At 37.7% G+C, this 16,469-nt stretch overlaps 1 protein-coding gene and 1 long non-coding RNA gene across 2 annotated transcripts; both read right to left on the bottom strand.

Annotated features, from left to right (window-relative positions):
* Positions 1–479: 479 nt before the first annotated feature.
* On the bottom strand, positions 480–1,516 carry LOC121222205 (uncharacterized). The gene is made up of 2 exons (XR_005919309.1): positions 998–1,516; positions 480–905 (listed from the first exon to the last, which is right to left on the bottom strand). It is a non-coding gene; the product is annotated as an uncharacterized lncRNA (long non-coding RNA).
* A 1,298-nt stretch (positions 1,517–2,814) lies between these two features.
* On the bottom strand, positions 2,815–3,933 carry LOC107915463 (glycine-rich cell wall structural protein). Its single transcript, XM_016844622.2, has one exon. The coding sequence runs from the start codon at positions 3,931–3,933 to the stop codon at positions 2,815–2,817; it is 1,119 nt and encodes a 372-aa protein (XP_016700111.2).
* Between the last annotated feature and the right edge of the window lie 12,536 nt (positions 3,934–16,469).

Here is a 16,469-nt window from a genome sequence, read left to right as displayed (position 1 = left end):
GTATAGTTTTAATTTTTTTTATCACTAATAAAATATATAAACTATCTAACTAAATTTTATTTTAGTCGGCATTAATAATATTGTCAAAGTAAAAGAATATAGATTCAAATATATTGAAATAAATTTTTTTTCTTAATTAAAAGTGAAAAAATAGAGTATAAGATTTTGACATTAAGTCTGCTAAACATATATATTAAAAATGATATTCCATCATTCAATCAAATGCATGCTTTTATTAAACACTTGAGTAAACTATAAAATTCATGATTTATGTTTGAGTAAATTTATATTTTGGTTATAGAACTTTAAAATATAACTATTAATATTATCTATTTATCACCTTTATCCGATAACTCTATTAAAAATATAATGAAATGTTCAACTGTTCTTGTATACATAGATACTACGTAGATTTAATGAATTGTTTTAATTTTTTTTAAAATAAGAAATTCATGTTGGACTATCTATTGAATTAGAGAGAAAAACAACAACAAATCCTTCATTTTCTTTTCATCTCTCTGGGTGAACCAGAAACCTCCACTACCATTTACATTGACAACACCATTGAAGCCACCCTAAACTACCACCCTCGCACGACCCAACCAATCCTCCATTGCAACTTCCAACAACACTACCTTCTTCACCGACTCTCATCCACCACAAACACCGAGAAACCCATAGACCAAGCCTAAATTAACCACAACACCAATGTTGCCCGGTCCCTAACCTAGACACCTTCCGAAGCCACCACCAATCGCCAAAAAATCACAACCCGTAAACCTCAACCCTCAACTCCCTCTGCATCTAAACCCTAAACTCGAAAAAATCAACCACCAATCATACTCAAACCCTATCAAAAACCAAAAGAGAAGAAGCTCCCCTCTTCCAAAACCCACGAGCAAAACCTGCAACAGAGAAAAATAAAAGAGCATCAAAATCGACCAAATATTAAAAAAAGAAAAGTTTTTCAGACGAGTCGGAAAAGGAAGCATCTTACCATTGGTCAAGGTCCAGTCAGCGAGCTCCAGACAACGGTTGGATAATCGAAATAGTGAGAAGGTGGCCACCAATGAGTAAACAACTTACCAAAAAATTAGGCTACATCAACGGGCGAAAAAGGAGATCGAGACTAATAAAGGTTGCGGGTTTAGGGTTTTGTTTTGTAGGATTTTGGATCATTTTAAGGAAATCTAAGGAACAAGGTCCGAAGGAAGAAAAGAGCGGTTTTATAGTAAGCTGGGATGGAAAATGGTGATGTCAACGACGGTAATGGAGGCAGCTAAGTTTTTCACCTGCGGTTTGAGGTTAAGAAAAAAGTAGAGATGGAAGAGACAAGGCCAAGGATCACATTTCTAAACATCGACCTATAGTTTGTCATGGGAAAATAGATATATATAACGACAGGCTGACCTTATCCTTTAATGATTTGGAAGTTTAATAGCCCATCTTATTCCTTAATGATTTAGTTATAAGTTTAATCTCCACTCACAATAAATATATTTCATCAATAATTGTTTATCTTTTTAAAAAAAATTTATAACGAAAAAATTAATCACGGCTAATAATAGAATTCCTAAATATATTAAAATATTGTATAACTTCACAATTTTTAATTTTAATACCTATAACTTTATTTTTAAAAACATTCAATTTTCAAAGAGTGCATAGATAAAGAAAAAAAAAACTATTTTGGAAAATACTACAAACCTTTTAAACTGCCACCGTGATGTTCAGTTCAGCTCAACTTGTTCCATTCAAATAATATAACACATCAACTTAGCATTAAATCATTAATACAAGTTATTGACTTATAATACAATTAATGAATAACATTAATAATTATATAATAATTTTTAAAAATAAAAAATTTAATGATGAAAACATAAAATTACTCAAATTACACCTTACCCTTTTTAATACTTATCTTATTTTAGTTAGATGATTGCCACAAACGTACGTTATATGATTCTTTGCATTAAAAAAGATGTTTGCAACCTTTTCTCCATTATAAAACTTGTGAGAAACAAAAATCCCTTTTAGTTTTTATAACCTGCTTTGTTTGCTTATCTCATAACTGTTCTTTGATTATTTGATCATACAAAGATATCCAACAAGGAAAAAAAACACTCTATGTATAATTCAAATGTGAGTGAAGATTGATGAAAGGCAAATTATGTAAAACATCTACCATTAACAATAAAAGGTAACCAACTGTGGGCATTTATTGAATGGATTTTTGTTCAAACATTAATTTAATGGAGGGAAAGATCAACAATGATTCTACCATACTTGTAAAAGTAAATGTGGTAGCTAGGTAGGGGAGGCAGTGTAGTCCATTATTGAACAAAAAAATAAATGTGAGGTTTCATGCCATTAATTTATATGCATCACATGTCAATTCCATGCAACAATTTAATTTCCACTCCACTGTGTTGGTTTCTGCTTTTTGACTTTCATCTTTATATATGTCTACAATTATTTAAGCAATGTTTACGTACAAAGAAAACCAGATTGTAAAGTACAATTTTATTTGCATTAGATAACATATCCATCTTACAATGTGCTTAATTTTGATACGCATGCATGCACTATAAGATAACACAATTTATATTTCAACAATGACATTACCACTAGTTTTCTGAACAAAGGAAAAAAGACTTTACGATGGCAAATCAGCAAACAAATTAATCCTTAATATAACACTTCATTAAACAAAAAGGGAAAACAAAAATCATAAACAGGAAGCTGGATATTTGGAGTGAAATGATTAGGACTTTTAAGTACTTTGAGATATTATTCACGCAATGTGTATTACTAGTGTCCACCTCCACCGCCAGCACCAAAGCCAGCTCCGCCGCCAAAGCCAGCACCCCCTCCCCCACCTCCACCTCCACCGAGGCCACCCCCACCCCCACCCCCACCAGCCCCAAGCCCTCCACCAAGTCCTCCACCTTTGCCAAATCCACCACCAACTCCAAATCCTCCCCCAACTCCACCACCACCACCAAATCCTCCTCCACCTCCAAAACCTCCACCACCACCACCACCACCAACTCCACCGAGCCCTCCTCCAGCTCCTCCTCCAGCACCACCACCTCCACCAAGCCCTCCTCCAGCTCCACCACCTGCACCACCACCTAATCCGCCTCCACCTCCCAGCCCTTGGCCACCACCTAGTCCTCCACCCCCTCCTAGTCCACCTCCTGCACCTCCACCAAGCCCATGGCCCCCACCGAGTCCTCCACCACCACCCAACCCACCTCCTGCACCCCCACCCAGCCCATGGCCACCGCCAAGTCCTCCACCACCACCCAATCCACCTCCTGCACCTCCACCCAGCCCATGGCCACTGCCAAGTCCTCCACCACCGCCCAATCCTCCTCCTGCTCCTCCAAGCTTGTGGTCACCACCCAATCCACCACCTGCACCCCCACCAACACCAACACCACCTCCACCACCTAATCCTCCTCCCGCACCACCACCCAGGCCTCCACCAACTCCACCACCAGCACCTCCACCAAGACCACCTCCACCACCTAATCCTCCTCCCGCACCACCACCTAGGCCTCCACCACCCCCAAGACCTCCTCCACCACCTAATCCTCCTCCCCCACCACCCCCAAGACCACCACCGCCACCTAGCCCTCCACCACCACCAAAGCCTCCACCAGCACCCCCACCTAAACCACCTCCTCCACCAGTGCCTCCACCACCACCAAAACCACCACCTAGACCACCACCAATGCCATGCCTAAAACCCTTCTTATATATACCACGTCCTAGACCTCCTCCCTTGGCTTTGAACAAAAATGGACGACGTATCAAACGCTTTTTATCATCAACTCCACTAACTCCATGATCAGCCACCCCAAAACTATCCACAACAAGAATGTACAACACAGCAATCAAAACAAAGCGGTTCAAAACACCCATTGCTACCTAAAAACCTTAACCAAAACTCAGCTCACACGACGCAGTACTACAATAAGTGAGCAATATATATATATATATATAGGAGTAAGCCAGAGTTAGCCATTATAAAAATAAAACCCAACTGTCACGCGTGGATGAGTAAATGAGGCTCATCTGCCAATGTACAAGCAATTTATTCATCCAACTGTCCCTTCCGAACCAATCACAAATGCACTCACCCTTGCATTGGATTTGGGTTTTGACTTCTCTTTTAGCTCATATTCTTTTACTTCTTTATATTTCTTATCCTAGATTGACTCAACTTATTTAAACTTTGGCTACTTTTAAGAGAGCAAGTTGGAATTCCAGAGAGGTTTAGAAGTTCAAACTCTAACTGTGATTCCATTAATGGGGTTCTTTTTTATGCCATTAATGAATCTGCAGACAAAGTTTCTAACAATGTGTCTCCGCCAGCAATGTTTAGCTGGTCTGGCGAGACTTATATGAGCTGATCGTTGCAATTTGATGATATGCTTCGTGTTTGTCTTTTGTTTTTTCTCCATTCTTTTGTTAATCATCATTTTGATGTGAGTTTATTTGGTCATAATGAAGAGAACAATAAACGAAACCTTCATATAAGCTTGAATGAACTCAATGATAGTTGGTTTATATATAATGGCTTTTAAGAAGGTTAATTGTTAACGTAAGTTCACAAATTGTTTCAACTTAATTTGCACAAGTCATAGATATCAGGATCATATTAACGCCATATTATGCATTACTATACAACCCACAACATCGTCGCAGCAGCTCATATGTGTACATAAAGCCCGGTCACTGGCTGATGTTCCATCAATGTACAAGTGTTTGTTAGTTACCACAAAAAGAGATTGATAGCCGCAGCAGCCTTTGCGCTAAAGAGACCAATGGTTTGAGATTTTGGGACTGAAACTAAATTTATGAGTTAATATATATATATATGCAAGTTTTAACTTTTTGATAGTTAAAATACTTATACGTATTAAATGAAATTTTTTTCAATGTTGTTATACTAATAGCAATAGAAAAAAATAATGACTATCGAATTACTAATTACTGATAAAAACAACTATTTGTATTGCATAATTTCTTCCTGTACGAGACCTTGGCTTTCGTCCACTTAAAAACCTTGATTTTCTAATAAAAGTTTTCATCCGATAAAAATAAAAAATATTATTATTTAAATTTAATTATAAAAATATTTTTCATATTTAATATCTTCTAGTAGTAGAAATAGGATATCAAGTTGGCTTGATTCAATCTTCCGCGTGGATTTTGAAAATTTTGGAGATACAATTTAACACATCTCATGGGCATGTCTAATATGTTACACCAATATTTTATATAAAGATATCATTTACTTAATATATATAGAGTAAAATCCACCGATCCACAACATTTTAATGTTTTAGTTTCATCACTTTTATCATACATTCATGTTTTAACCAATATATATAGTTATAATAGTTAAAGTTATACTAAATATAGAATAGTAAAACAGTGGTGGTTCACATCATTTGAGATACAAAGAACCATAATTCATATTATATATGCTGTAAAGAGCTACTAGAATAGTGATTCAGGGATGTTGAGCCCATATTTGAGCAAAGTGTAGGTAGTATGTGTTGACACCATTTTTTTTATGAAAATGGGGTCGATTAGGATTTTAAAAATGAAAACGAAAAACGGGAGTCGCCACCAATCCTTTTTAATAAGGTGTGATTGGATCACCTCGAAAATTGGTTGTTTTTAATAAACGATTTAATTTTTATTAAAACAATGATTTTGGTCCACGAAATTCAAAGAAACGGGTTCGGGAGTCGGTTACGTACGAGGAAGGATTAGCACCCTCGTAACACCGAGAAATTGGTCCCTAGTTGATTAGTTAATGTCTTAGTGTCGAAAAAATAAAAACTTTAGAGAGATTTAAAATACGATCCTTAAAAACTCGGATGACATGGATTGAAATTCAAGAGGATATTTGGCTATTTGGTTAAACGAGAAATCAAAACCCAACACATTAGGGCACGTTCCTCAAATTTCCAAACGCAAAACATTGCCTTATTTTGAAAATTTTAAAAGGATATTTAGCTATTTGGTTGAACGAGAAAAATCGAAACCCAGCACATTAGGGCACATTTTCTCGAATTTTTAAACGCAAAAAATTGCCTTATTTTGAAATTTTTGGAATGATATTTGGCTATTTGGTTGAACGAGAAAAATCAAAACCCAGCACATTAGGGCACGTTTTCTTGAATTTCCAAACACAAAACATTGCCTTATTTTGATTTTTTTAAAAGGATATTTAGCTATTTGGTTGAACGAGAAAAAATCGAAACCCAGCACATTAGGGCACGTTTTCTCAAATTTTCAAACGCAAAACATTGCCTTATTTTGAAATTTTTGGAAGGATATTTGGCTATTTGGTTGAACGAGAAAAATTGAAACCCAGCACATTAGGGCACGTTTTCTCAAATTTCCAAACGCAAAACATTGCCTTATTTTGAATTTTTTTTAAAAGGATATTTAGCTATTTGGTTGAACGAGAAAAAATCGAAACCCAGCACATTAGGGCACGTTTTCTCGAATTTCCAAACGCAAAACATTACATTATTTTGAAATTTTTGGAAGGATATTTGGCTATTTGGTTGAACGAGAAAAATCAAAATCCAGCACATTAGGGCACGTTTTCTCAAATTTCCAAACGCAAAACATTGCCTTATTTTGAAAAATTTTCCTCTTTTTCGAAATATGGTGTTACTATACATAATGGAATAATAAATATGATAGTGTGAACAAAGATGATATGAACAAAAACGAAAAATAAAATAAATCAATCATGCATATATCATAGCAAATAAATAAATAAATGAATAAATAACTAAAGCATAAAAATGGACATATAAATAAATACATAAATGAACATAAAAAAAAACAATAAAGGAAAATAGATGAAAATTATAAAATATAGATATGTGTATGTACATATAAGGGAACTATATATATATACATAAAATTATAAAAAAACGAAAATATATATATATATATGTTTTAAGGATATTAAATATAAAAGGTTATGTAAATATATATACATATATATAATTATGAAAATATGGAAAAATATATGGATATAAAATTTAAATTATTAGATATAAAAGTTTATTATGTAAGTATATTTATAAGAATAAGTTATATATAAAAAAATACGTGTATAATACTCATATGTATATATATATGTAGAAAAAAATGTAAATAAAGATAAAATAATATAAAACTAACTAATATATATTAACAAATAACGAATAAATAAAACTAATGACAATAATAATAATAATAATAATAATGATAAATTAATTAACTAAATAATAAAATGCTAAAAAATAGACTAAATTGAAATGAAATAAAAAATATAGGGCCAATTCGAAATAATGGAAAATGAAAAGGATCAAATTGCGACACGCGTAAAAAAGGAAGGACCGAAACCGTAAATAAACCCAAAGTTCTAAAACGCGGCACTTCAATGGACTAAAATGAAACAAAAGTAAAATCTTAGGGCTAAATCAAAATAAAAGAAAATAACAAAATAGGACCAAATTGTAATGCGCTGAAAAATAGGAGGGACTGCGCGCGTAAATAACCCCTTTGAACAAAACACGCGGATCCTCCCCCAGGGTCGGGTCACCACGTGGGTCAGAGCCAAAATGGCGTCGTTTTGGCACCTGACCCCTAAGGATAAAACGACGTCATTTTGTGAGGGTTATTTAAACCCAAATTTCTTCCAAAAATTCATTTTAACCGACCCTAAAAAAACACCCCACATTTCCTCTCAACAGCCCAGCTCTCAGGGTTCCAAACCCTCCCAGCGCCGATCATTGGCCCACCGCACCGGTGCCACGCCGGCCACCGCACTCGGTGATCGAAAAATTCAAAAGGTAGAATTTTTTTCGCAAATATAAAACGTCTTTTTTAATATATATATGTATGTATGTATGTATGTATATATAAAAAAGATAAACGAGTATAAAAAAAAGGATACGACAACGAAAATAGAATAACCTTTGATTGATTTTTTTTGTTTTTCTGGGAAAATATTACAAAAGGAAAAAAAAAGAAAAAGCCCCCCTTTTTTTACATGTTCTTCGGCTTTTTATAGTCGATTCCCTCTTTCTTTGCTTTGTTGTTTTCATTTGATTGCAGGGACTTAAGGCGGTGCAAGTGGGTGTCGGTGGCAAGTGGTGATGGGACATCCGGCTGTGGAGTTGGTGACTGCCAGAGGCGGTGATGGGACTGGCGGCTACAGTGCTAGGGTTTCAGAAAAGCTGAAACCCTAGTTTGACTTTGATTTTGGGGTTGGGCCTATTGGGTTATTGGGCCTCGAGTTTGGGTTAGGTCTAGGTGGGTTTGGGTAGCTGGATCTGTTTGTGATTGGGTAGTTGAGAAATGGGCTTGATGTAATTGGGCTCGGGTTTAGGCTAGTTTGGTTGGGTTGTAAAAATTTGGGTTTTGGGCCGGGCGAAGAAATGGGCTTGTACAACTGCCCCTCTTTGCTCGTTGTCGTGTAACGAGAACAGAGCAAAGACTAAGAAAGACCAATTTGTGCCCGGCCCCATCGAGTCTTGGCTTCTTTTGACGCTTCTCTTTTTTAGGTAGCCTCATTCCAATCAACTGGGTCTTGTTGCTTCGATCCACTCTACTGCACTTCAGAGAGATACGACTTGTAGCTTTAATCTTCTTCGCAGCAACTTCAGGGGGTAAGGTTTGTGGTTTAAATTTACTTCCCTACTATCTTGGGAAGATAAGATTCACCGTCTTCGATCTGCTCCACTATTGCTTAGGGAGACAGAATCTGTAATCTTTTACCTATTCCACTACTGCTTAAGGAGATAGGACTGGATGCGATCTGCTCTACTGCAACTTTAGGGAGATAAGGTCTTCCATCTCCAATCTGTTTAACTGCAATGTCGGAGAAATTAGATTCGTCTTCATAGCTTCAATCTATTTCATTACACCATCAGGAAAGTAAGATTCGCTATCGTAGCTTCAATTTATTTAACCGCAATGTTAGGGAAGCAAGATTCGCCGTCGTAGCTTCAATCTGTTCCACTACACCGCTAGAGAAATGAGATTGCAACGTCGGGGAAGGAAGATTCACCGTTGTGGCTTCAATCTATTCCACTATATCACCTAAGAAGGTAAGATTCGCCGTTGTGGCCTCAATGTTTTAAATTGCAATGTCGGGGAAGCAAGATTCACCGTTGTGACTTCAATTTGCTTCGCTGCATCGCCTGGGAAGGTAAGATTCGCCGTTGTGGCCTTAATCTTTTGAGTTGCAATGTCGAGGAAGCGAGATTCACTGTTGCAGCTTCAATCTGTTCCGCTGCATTGCCTGGGAAGGTAAGATTCGCCGTTGTGGCCTCAATCTTTTGAATTGCAATGTCTAGGAAGTGAGATTCGCCGTTGTAGCTTCAATTTGTTTCGCTGTATCCCCTGGGAATGTAAGATTCGCCGTTGTGGCCTCAATCTTTTGAGTTGCAATGTCTAGGAAGCGAGATTCACTGTTGTAGCTTCAATCTGTTCTGCTGCATTGCCTGGGAAGGTAAGATTCACCGTTGTGGCCTCAATCTTTTGAGTTGCAATGTCTAGGAAGCGAGATTCGCCATTGTAGCTTCAATCTGTTCCGCTGCATTGCCTGGGAAGGTAAGATTCGCCGTTGTGGCCTCAATCTTTTGAGTTGCAATGTCTAGGAAGCGAGATTCACCGTTGTAGCTTCAATCTGTTCCGCTGCATCGCCTGGGAAGGTAAGATTCGCCGTTGTGGCCTCAATCTTTTGAATTGGAATGTCTAGGAAGCGAGATTCGCCGTTGTAGCTTCAATCTGTTCCGCTGCATCGCTTGGAAGTAAGATTTGCCGTTGTGGCTTCAATCTTTTAAATTGCAAACTATGGTTTCTTCGATCTGCTTTGCTGTCAACTCAGGAAAGCAAGACCTGCCATCTTCATTGATTTTTTCTTTGGGGAACATGACCTATATGAACCTATTTATGCCTAGTGATTATGATCAAAATGAATCAAAATATCCTGCTAAATGTGTATGCATGAATGCAAAATGAAAATGATCTTTCAATGTTTGAGTTGTTATTGCCCATTGTTCAATAAAGCTTTATTGCCAGCACGTCAGAATGCTATCTTATCCGGTTGGTAATGCTCATCTCTTACTTGGTCGGATTGCCCCCACTGTAATTTTCAAAGTTCAACTCGTTGTGATTTTCAAGGTTAAGCCCATCGTAATTTGGGACATAAAATTGAAAACCATCCTCCTCTTATTGTTAACTAGGAGTACAGGATCTGAATTTTCTTGGTTACCTACACCATTTCCAAGGTGTCGCGCCAAAAGTTTATGCATAATTGCAAAATTTTCTCTTTCAAAAAACCTCTTCTTATCATTCGGTGATCATTAAAACTTTGTTACCAACACGACATTTGGTCAATTTGCTCAGTCAATGTTTTGACAACAAAGTTTGAAAGGATAGTCCTAACTTAGACTTTTCCCTTTTTGACACTTTAAATTTGGTGTGTTTTAAACAACAGTCCTGTTTCAGGTGCCTTCATTATTTAGACATTTCTAGAGTAATATGCAAAACTCCTTTTGTTTGAACATTCAGTCCATTAATCGTTATTTCAAATGTTTGAAAAAAGTATCACAAATGGACAAAAAAATGTTATTGAGAACAAATCTCGAAATGAATAGGTTAATCAAGATAGCAAATTTTGCTAAGATAAAAAGACAATAGACAAGATGGAATTTTATTGGGAGCAAAGCTTGAAATGAATACATTAATCAAGACAACAAATTTTGTCAAGATTCAAAATAAGATGACAACAGGTGCCCCAGATATCGCAGTACGAGCTTCCCTGCTTTCTAAAGCCCATTTTAAACTTAATATGTGTTTAGGGAATCTACAGTACTTTGTCGATGCCCCAAGATGTCGCCTACCCTTTCTTGTGATTCAGGTATAGCGAGACCACCACATGTCCTAAATCTTGATCAAAATTTGAGCTATTCCGTTCACCTTACATCTCATCAAAATTTGAGCCGCCTTTTTCAGGTTTTCAACTCAAATCCCCTTTGGTCTCAAGGCGCCCTTTATGGGTTTTCACCTTGGCCTCTCCTTTTTTTTAAGTGCCCTTTTACAGGTTTTCACTTTAATCCTCTTTCTTCAAGTGAAATATTTCTTAACTGTTACAGGATTTGGTAGGCTTTTACCATCCATCTCGCTCAAGATTAAAGCTCCTCCAGAAAGGGCCTTTTTTTACCACATAAGGACCTTCCCAATTTGGCATCCATTTTCCTCTAAAATCTTTTTGTAGAGGAAGAATCTTTTTCAGAACTAGATCCCCTTCGTGAAACTCTCTGGGATGAACTTTTTTGTTATAGGCTCGCATCATTCTTTTCTGATACATCTGACTGTGACGAATAGCCTTTAACCTCTTTTTTTCTATCAAGTTTACCTGATCATATCGAGATTGAATCCATTCGGTCTCATCTAACTTTAGTTCAGCTAATACTCGGAGAGAAGGGATTTCAACTTCTATAGGTAAAACTTCCTCCATCCCATAGACTAGAGAAAATGGTGTTGCCCCAGTAGAGGTCCTAACAGAGGTACGATATGCCAAGAGGGCGAAAGGTAATTTCTCGTGCCAGTCTTTGTAAGTTTCAGTCATTTTCTCTACAATTTTCTTGATGTTTTTGTTAGCTGCTTCCACGACACCTTTCATTTTTGGACGGTACGGTGACGAATTATGGTGTCTGATCTTGAACTGACTGTAAACTTCTGCTATTAAGTTGTTGTTCAAGTTCAGCGCATTATCAGATATGATCCTTTCAGGTATCCCGTATCGACATATGATCTCTTTTTTCAAAAACTTGCTAACCGCCAACTTCATGACATTTGCATATGAAGTAGTCTCCACCCATTTAGTGAAGTAATCGATAACCACGAAGATAAAACGATGCCGATTATAAGCCTTTGGAGATATTGGCCCGATAACATCCATTCCCCACATAGAGAAAGCCATGGAGAAACCATAACGTGAAGGAGTGAAGGTGGTGCGTGCATTTTGTCGCCATAAATTTGACATTTATGGTACTTTTTGGCATAATTAATGCAATCTCCTTCCATGGTGGGTCAATAATACCCAAATCTCATAATTTGTCTGGCCATCATGAAGCCGTTGGCATGTGTCCCATAGATACCTTCATGCACTTCTTCCAAAATTTTCTTGGCCTCGACAGCATCCATACATCTCAATAAAACTTGATCTTTTCCTTTTTTATACAAGATATCCCCATCTAGGACATAATCAATGGCTAATCTCCTTAATGTCCTCTTATAATTTTCCGTCGCATGGTTAGGGTACTCACGACTCTTTACATATCACAATATGTCATGATACCAGGGGTGGTCATCCTTTTGCTCTTCATCGTCAATGTTGTAACAATGGGCTGGAGCCTCATGAATGCTGATCTGAATAGGCTTCATATCTTCTGGTTTGTTCACTTTGAACATAGAGGCTAGAGTTTCCAAAGCATCTGCCATCTGGTTTTCATCTCGTGGGATATGAAAAAAAGTGACACTGTCAAATTCCTCAATCAATTTCAAGACCAATTTTCGTTAGCGGATTAACTTCGGGTCTCTCGTTTCCCACTCCCCTTTGAGCTGATAAATTACTAATGTAGAGTCTCCGTGTACCTCTAGCACCTTAATTTTCCGCTCTATGGCTGCCCGAATGCCCATAATGCAAGCTTCATACTCAGCCATGTTATTTGTGCAATCAAAGTCCAATTTGCTAGTGAAAGGATAATGATTTCCACTGGGGGACACGAGTACTGCCCCGATTCCGTTGCCTATAGCATTTGAAGCTCCGTCAAAATTTAGCTTCCAAGGACCACCTTCTTGGAAATCTTTTTCTGTAGTTGTAACATACATCAAATACTCATTTGGAAAATCGAAGTTTAGTGGCTCATAATCTTCCAGAGCTCTACTTGCTAGGAAATCCGCTATTGCATTCCTTTTTACCGCCTTCTGGTTCACATAGACTATATCAAATTCAGATAGAAGAATTTGCCATCGAGCCATTCTCCCATTCAGAGCGGTCAACTCTATCAGGTATTTCAGAGGGTTCAGCTTAGAAATTAACCAGGTTGTATGGTACAACATGTACTGTCTCAGTTTCCGAGTTGTCCAGATCAGGGCACAACATAGCTTCTCGATTGGCGAGTATCTTGTTTCGCATTCAGTGAACTTCTTACTGAGATAGTAGATTGCTCTTTCTTTTCATCCTGACTCATCATGTTGACTAAGCACGCATCCCATGGAATTTTCAAATACTGCCAAATACAGTATGAGCGGCTTGTCTGGGCAGGGTGGCATCAGTACTGGGGCGTTGGACAAGTAGTGTTTGACTTTTTCAAAAGTTTTCTGACACTCCTCATCCCATAAACCTGGATTGTGTTTCCTAAGGAGGCGAAATATGGGGTCACATTTCTCGGTTAACTGTGAAATAAACCGAGCGATATAGTTTAGTCTTCCTAGGAAGCCTCGAACTTCTTTTTGAGTATGCGGTGGAGGTAATTCTTGTATTGCCCTTACTTTGTCAGGATCAATCTCAATTCCTCTCTCACAGACCACGAACCCCAGCAATTTTCCTGATTTGACTCCGAATGTGCATTTCGCTGGATTTAGCTTTAGCTGAAATTTTCTCAACCTTATAAATAATTTCTTAAGGACCTTTACATGTTCATCTTCTGTTCTAGACTTTGCAATCATATCATCAACATAGACTTCTAACTCCTTATGCATCATGTCATGAAACAATGTTACCATGGCCCTCTGATATGTTGCCCCTGTATTTTTCAACCCAAATGGCATCACTTTTTATAACAAAAGGTTCCCCATAGGGTTATGAATGTAGTTTTCTTCATATCTTCAGGATGCATCTTAATTTGGTTATATCCGGAGAAACCATCCATGAAAGAAAATAACGAATGCCCTGCTATGTTATCTACCAAGGCATCGATGTGTGGCAAGGGAAAGTTATCTTTTGGGCTAGCCTTATTTAAATCTCTGTAATCTACACATATTTGTACTTTCCCATTTTTCTTAGGGACGGGTACAATGTTGGCTACCCATTTGGAGTATTTGACCACTTGTAAGAATCCAGCATCGAATTGTTTTTTAACCTCCTCCTTTATTTTTAGTACAACATCAGACCTCGTTCTTCGGAGTTTTTGCTGAACGGGCTTACAATATTCCTTTATAGGAAGACAGTGAACTACGATATCAGTACTTAACCCGAGCATATCTTGATATGACCATGCGAAAACATCTTTGAACTCTCGAAGCAATTCAATGAGGTCTTTTTTTACTTCTTTAGCTATGCATGTACCAATCTTCACCATCTTTCCCTCTTCCAGGATCACCGTCTCTACCGTCTCCTCCTGAGGTAGGATTTGTTTCTCTTCCTACTCTACCATCCTCAACAAGTCCGGAGATAGGTTGCAATCTGTGTTATCTTCAAAATCTTGAGATCCCTTTAAACACATATCTTGTTCAAAAGGATTTTCTAAGTCCATAGTAGAGTCACTCATGTCATTGATATCTTGGGGCCTGTTATAGGTACCAAAGAATGTACAGGGAATGTATGAATTTAAGGATTCTTATTTAGTATGGTAATGAACTAATGGAAGAATGATTTAGAATAAAAGTATCCAAAATGACTATTCATACGAAAGAATGAAAAGAAAAAGAATATATACTCAAAAAGAAAAATGCGAAAATATATTTCATTGAAGTCACAATGTTCAAATATAAGCCTATTTCATTTCACAAAAAGTTTTCATGTTCTCTTGGCTTAAATAGTTAGCATGTCTTGAACATTACTCTGAAAAAGCTCTAAAAACTTCAGGCATTTCTTCTGCAGTCCAATTGTTTAAAACACTCCCAGGTTCAAAGAGACAGATGCTTGATATATTTCCTTCTTCAAATTCTTCTTCAAATATGGCATTGATGTTCAGGTTTCCTAACATCTCCTCTGTGGTCTTCTTTCTTGGAGTCCTCAGTCCAGAATACACGGTTCCTCCCGATACCAAGGTCCTGGATATGTGGGGAAAAGCCATAGGTTCCCAATCAACTTCTTCTCCGTTCAAACGCGCCTTCCTCCTCTCTTGTCTTTTTTCCAACTCTTTTCTTCTTTGCTTGGCATTTGGCTTAAACCCTAAACCAAAATGATCTTGTTTGTCCTTCACCACTGTTGCCTCTATCCTTCCTTGAAGGCATCTTCCCAGTCCTCTTCCAGGCACGGCTCCTTTCTCAACTGTCATTTGCAGTCCCATCCTTGTGGCTCTAGATATGCTGGGCATCGGGATCTTCTTTCCCTCAATGACAAAGGTCGTATTTACGAACTCTAGGGACCAAAAAGAACATTCGACTGCCTCATCATCCGTTCCCAAATATGGTGAGTCACTGCTTACTGATGCAATGATGTCTTCCTCAGCATTAATCGTAATCAACCGGCCTTCTGTTACCAATTTCAACTTCTGGTGCAATTATGAAGGCACCGCCCCTGCTGAATGAATCCAGGGTCTTCCCAACAAGCAATTATACGAAGGCTTGATATCCATCACTAGGAAGTCCACCTCGTATGTATTCGGGCTAATCGAGAGGGGTATTTCTATTCTTCCTATCACCCTCCTTTCGGTACCATCAAATGCTCTCACTATAACCTGGCATGATTTCATGTGAGAGCTATCCACCGGCAACCTACTTTAGGTGGATAGGGGTAAAACATTCAGGGCTGATCCATTATCAATTAACACACCCGATAACATATATTCTCTGCAGTGAATGGTTATATGTAAGGCTTTGGTGGCTCCTCTCCCTCCCGGCGGTATTTTATCATCATTAAAGAAAATAAAATTGTCGGCACTTATATTGTTAACCAATCGGTCCAACTTGTTCACTGAGATATCGTTAGTGACATAAGTTTCATTTAGCACCTTAATCAACGCATTACGATGTATCTCTGAACTTAGAAGCAACTCAAGCACTGAGATACGAGCCGGTTGCTTATGTAATTGTTCTACCACACTATACTCGCTATGTTTCAAGAATTTTAGAAATTCTCTAGCCTCATTTTCAGTTATCGTCTGATTGACATGCGATTCAACTTTGTCTGTTTTTGCTTTTCCCAGCTCAACTGCTAAGGCTTTTTCTTTTATAGATTCCACTCTTGCATTTGCCGGATCATATCATTTTCCACTTCGTGTATAGAATCCTTCCTTCTCTTCTGAAGCATTGACCAAGCTTTCTTTTCCTGGAATCGTCACATTGCAATTGTAATTCCAAGGAACCTTTTTGCTATCATTGTAAGGAAAGGATACATGTTTTTGGATTATGATCTTTGGCGCTATTTGTATTCCAGATTCTTTGTTCATTGGCTTTGAAATGATAACCACTGGGTG

Source organism: Gossypium hirsutum, chromosome D10 (assembly GCF_007990345.1).
Source record: "Gossypium hirsutum isolate 1008001.06 chromosome D10, Gossypium_hirsutum_v2.1, whole genome shotgun sequence".
Taxonomy (NCBI): domain Eukaryota; kingdom Viridiplantae; phylum Streptophyta; class Magnoliopsida; order Malvales; family Malvaceae; genus Gossypium; species Gossypium hirsutum.
This window is presented reverse-complemented; position numbering and strand designations above follow the sequence as displayed.

Coding starts and splice junctions, on each gene's coding strand:
- LOC107915463 (XM_016844622.2), bottom strand. CDS start 3,933: ATGGGTGTTTTGAACCGCTTTGTTTTGATTGCTGTGTTGTACATTCTT.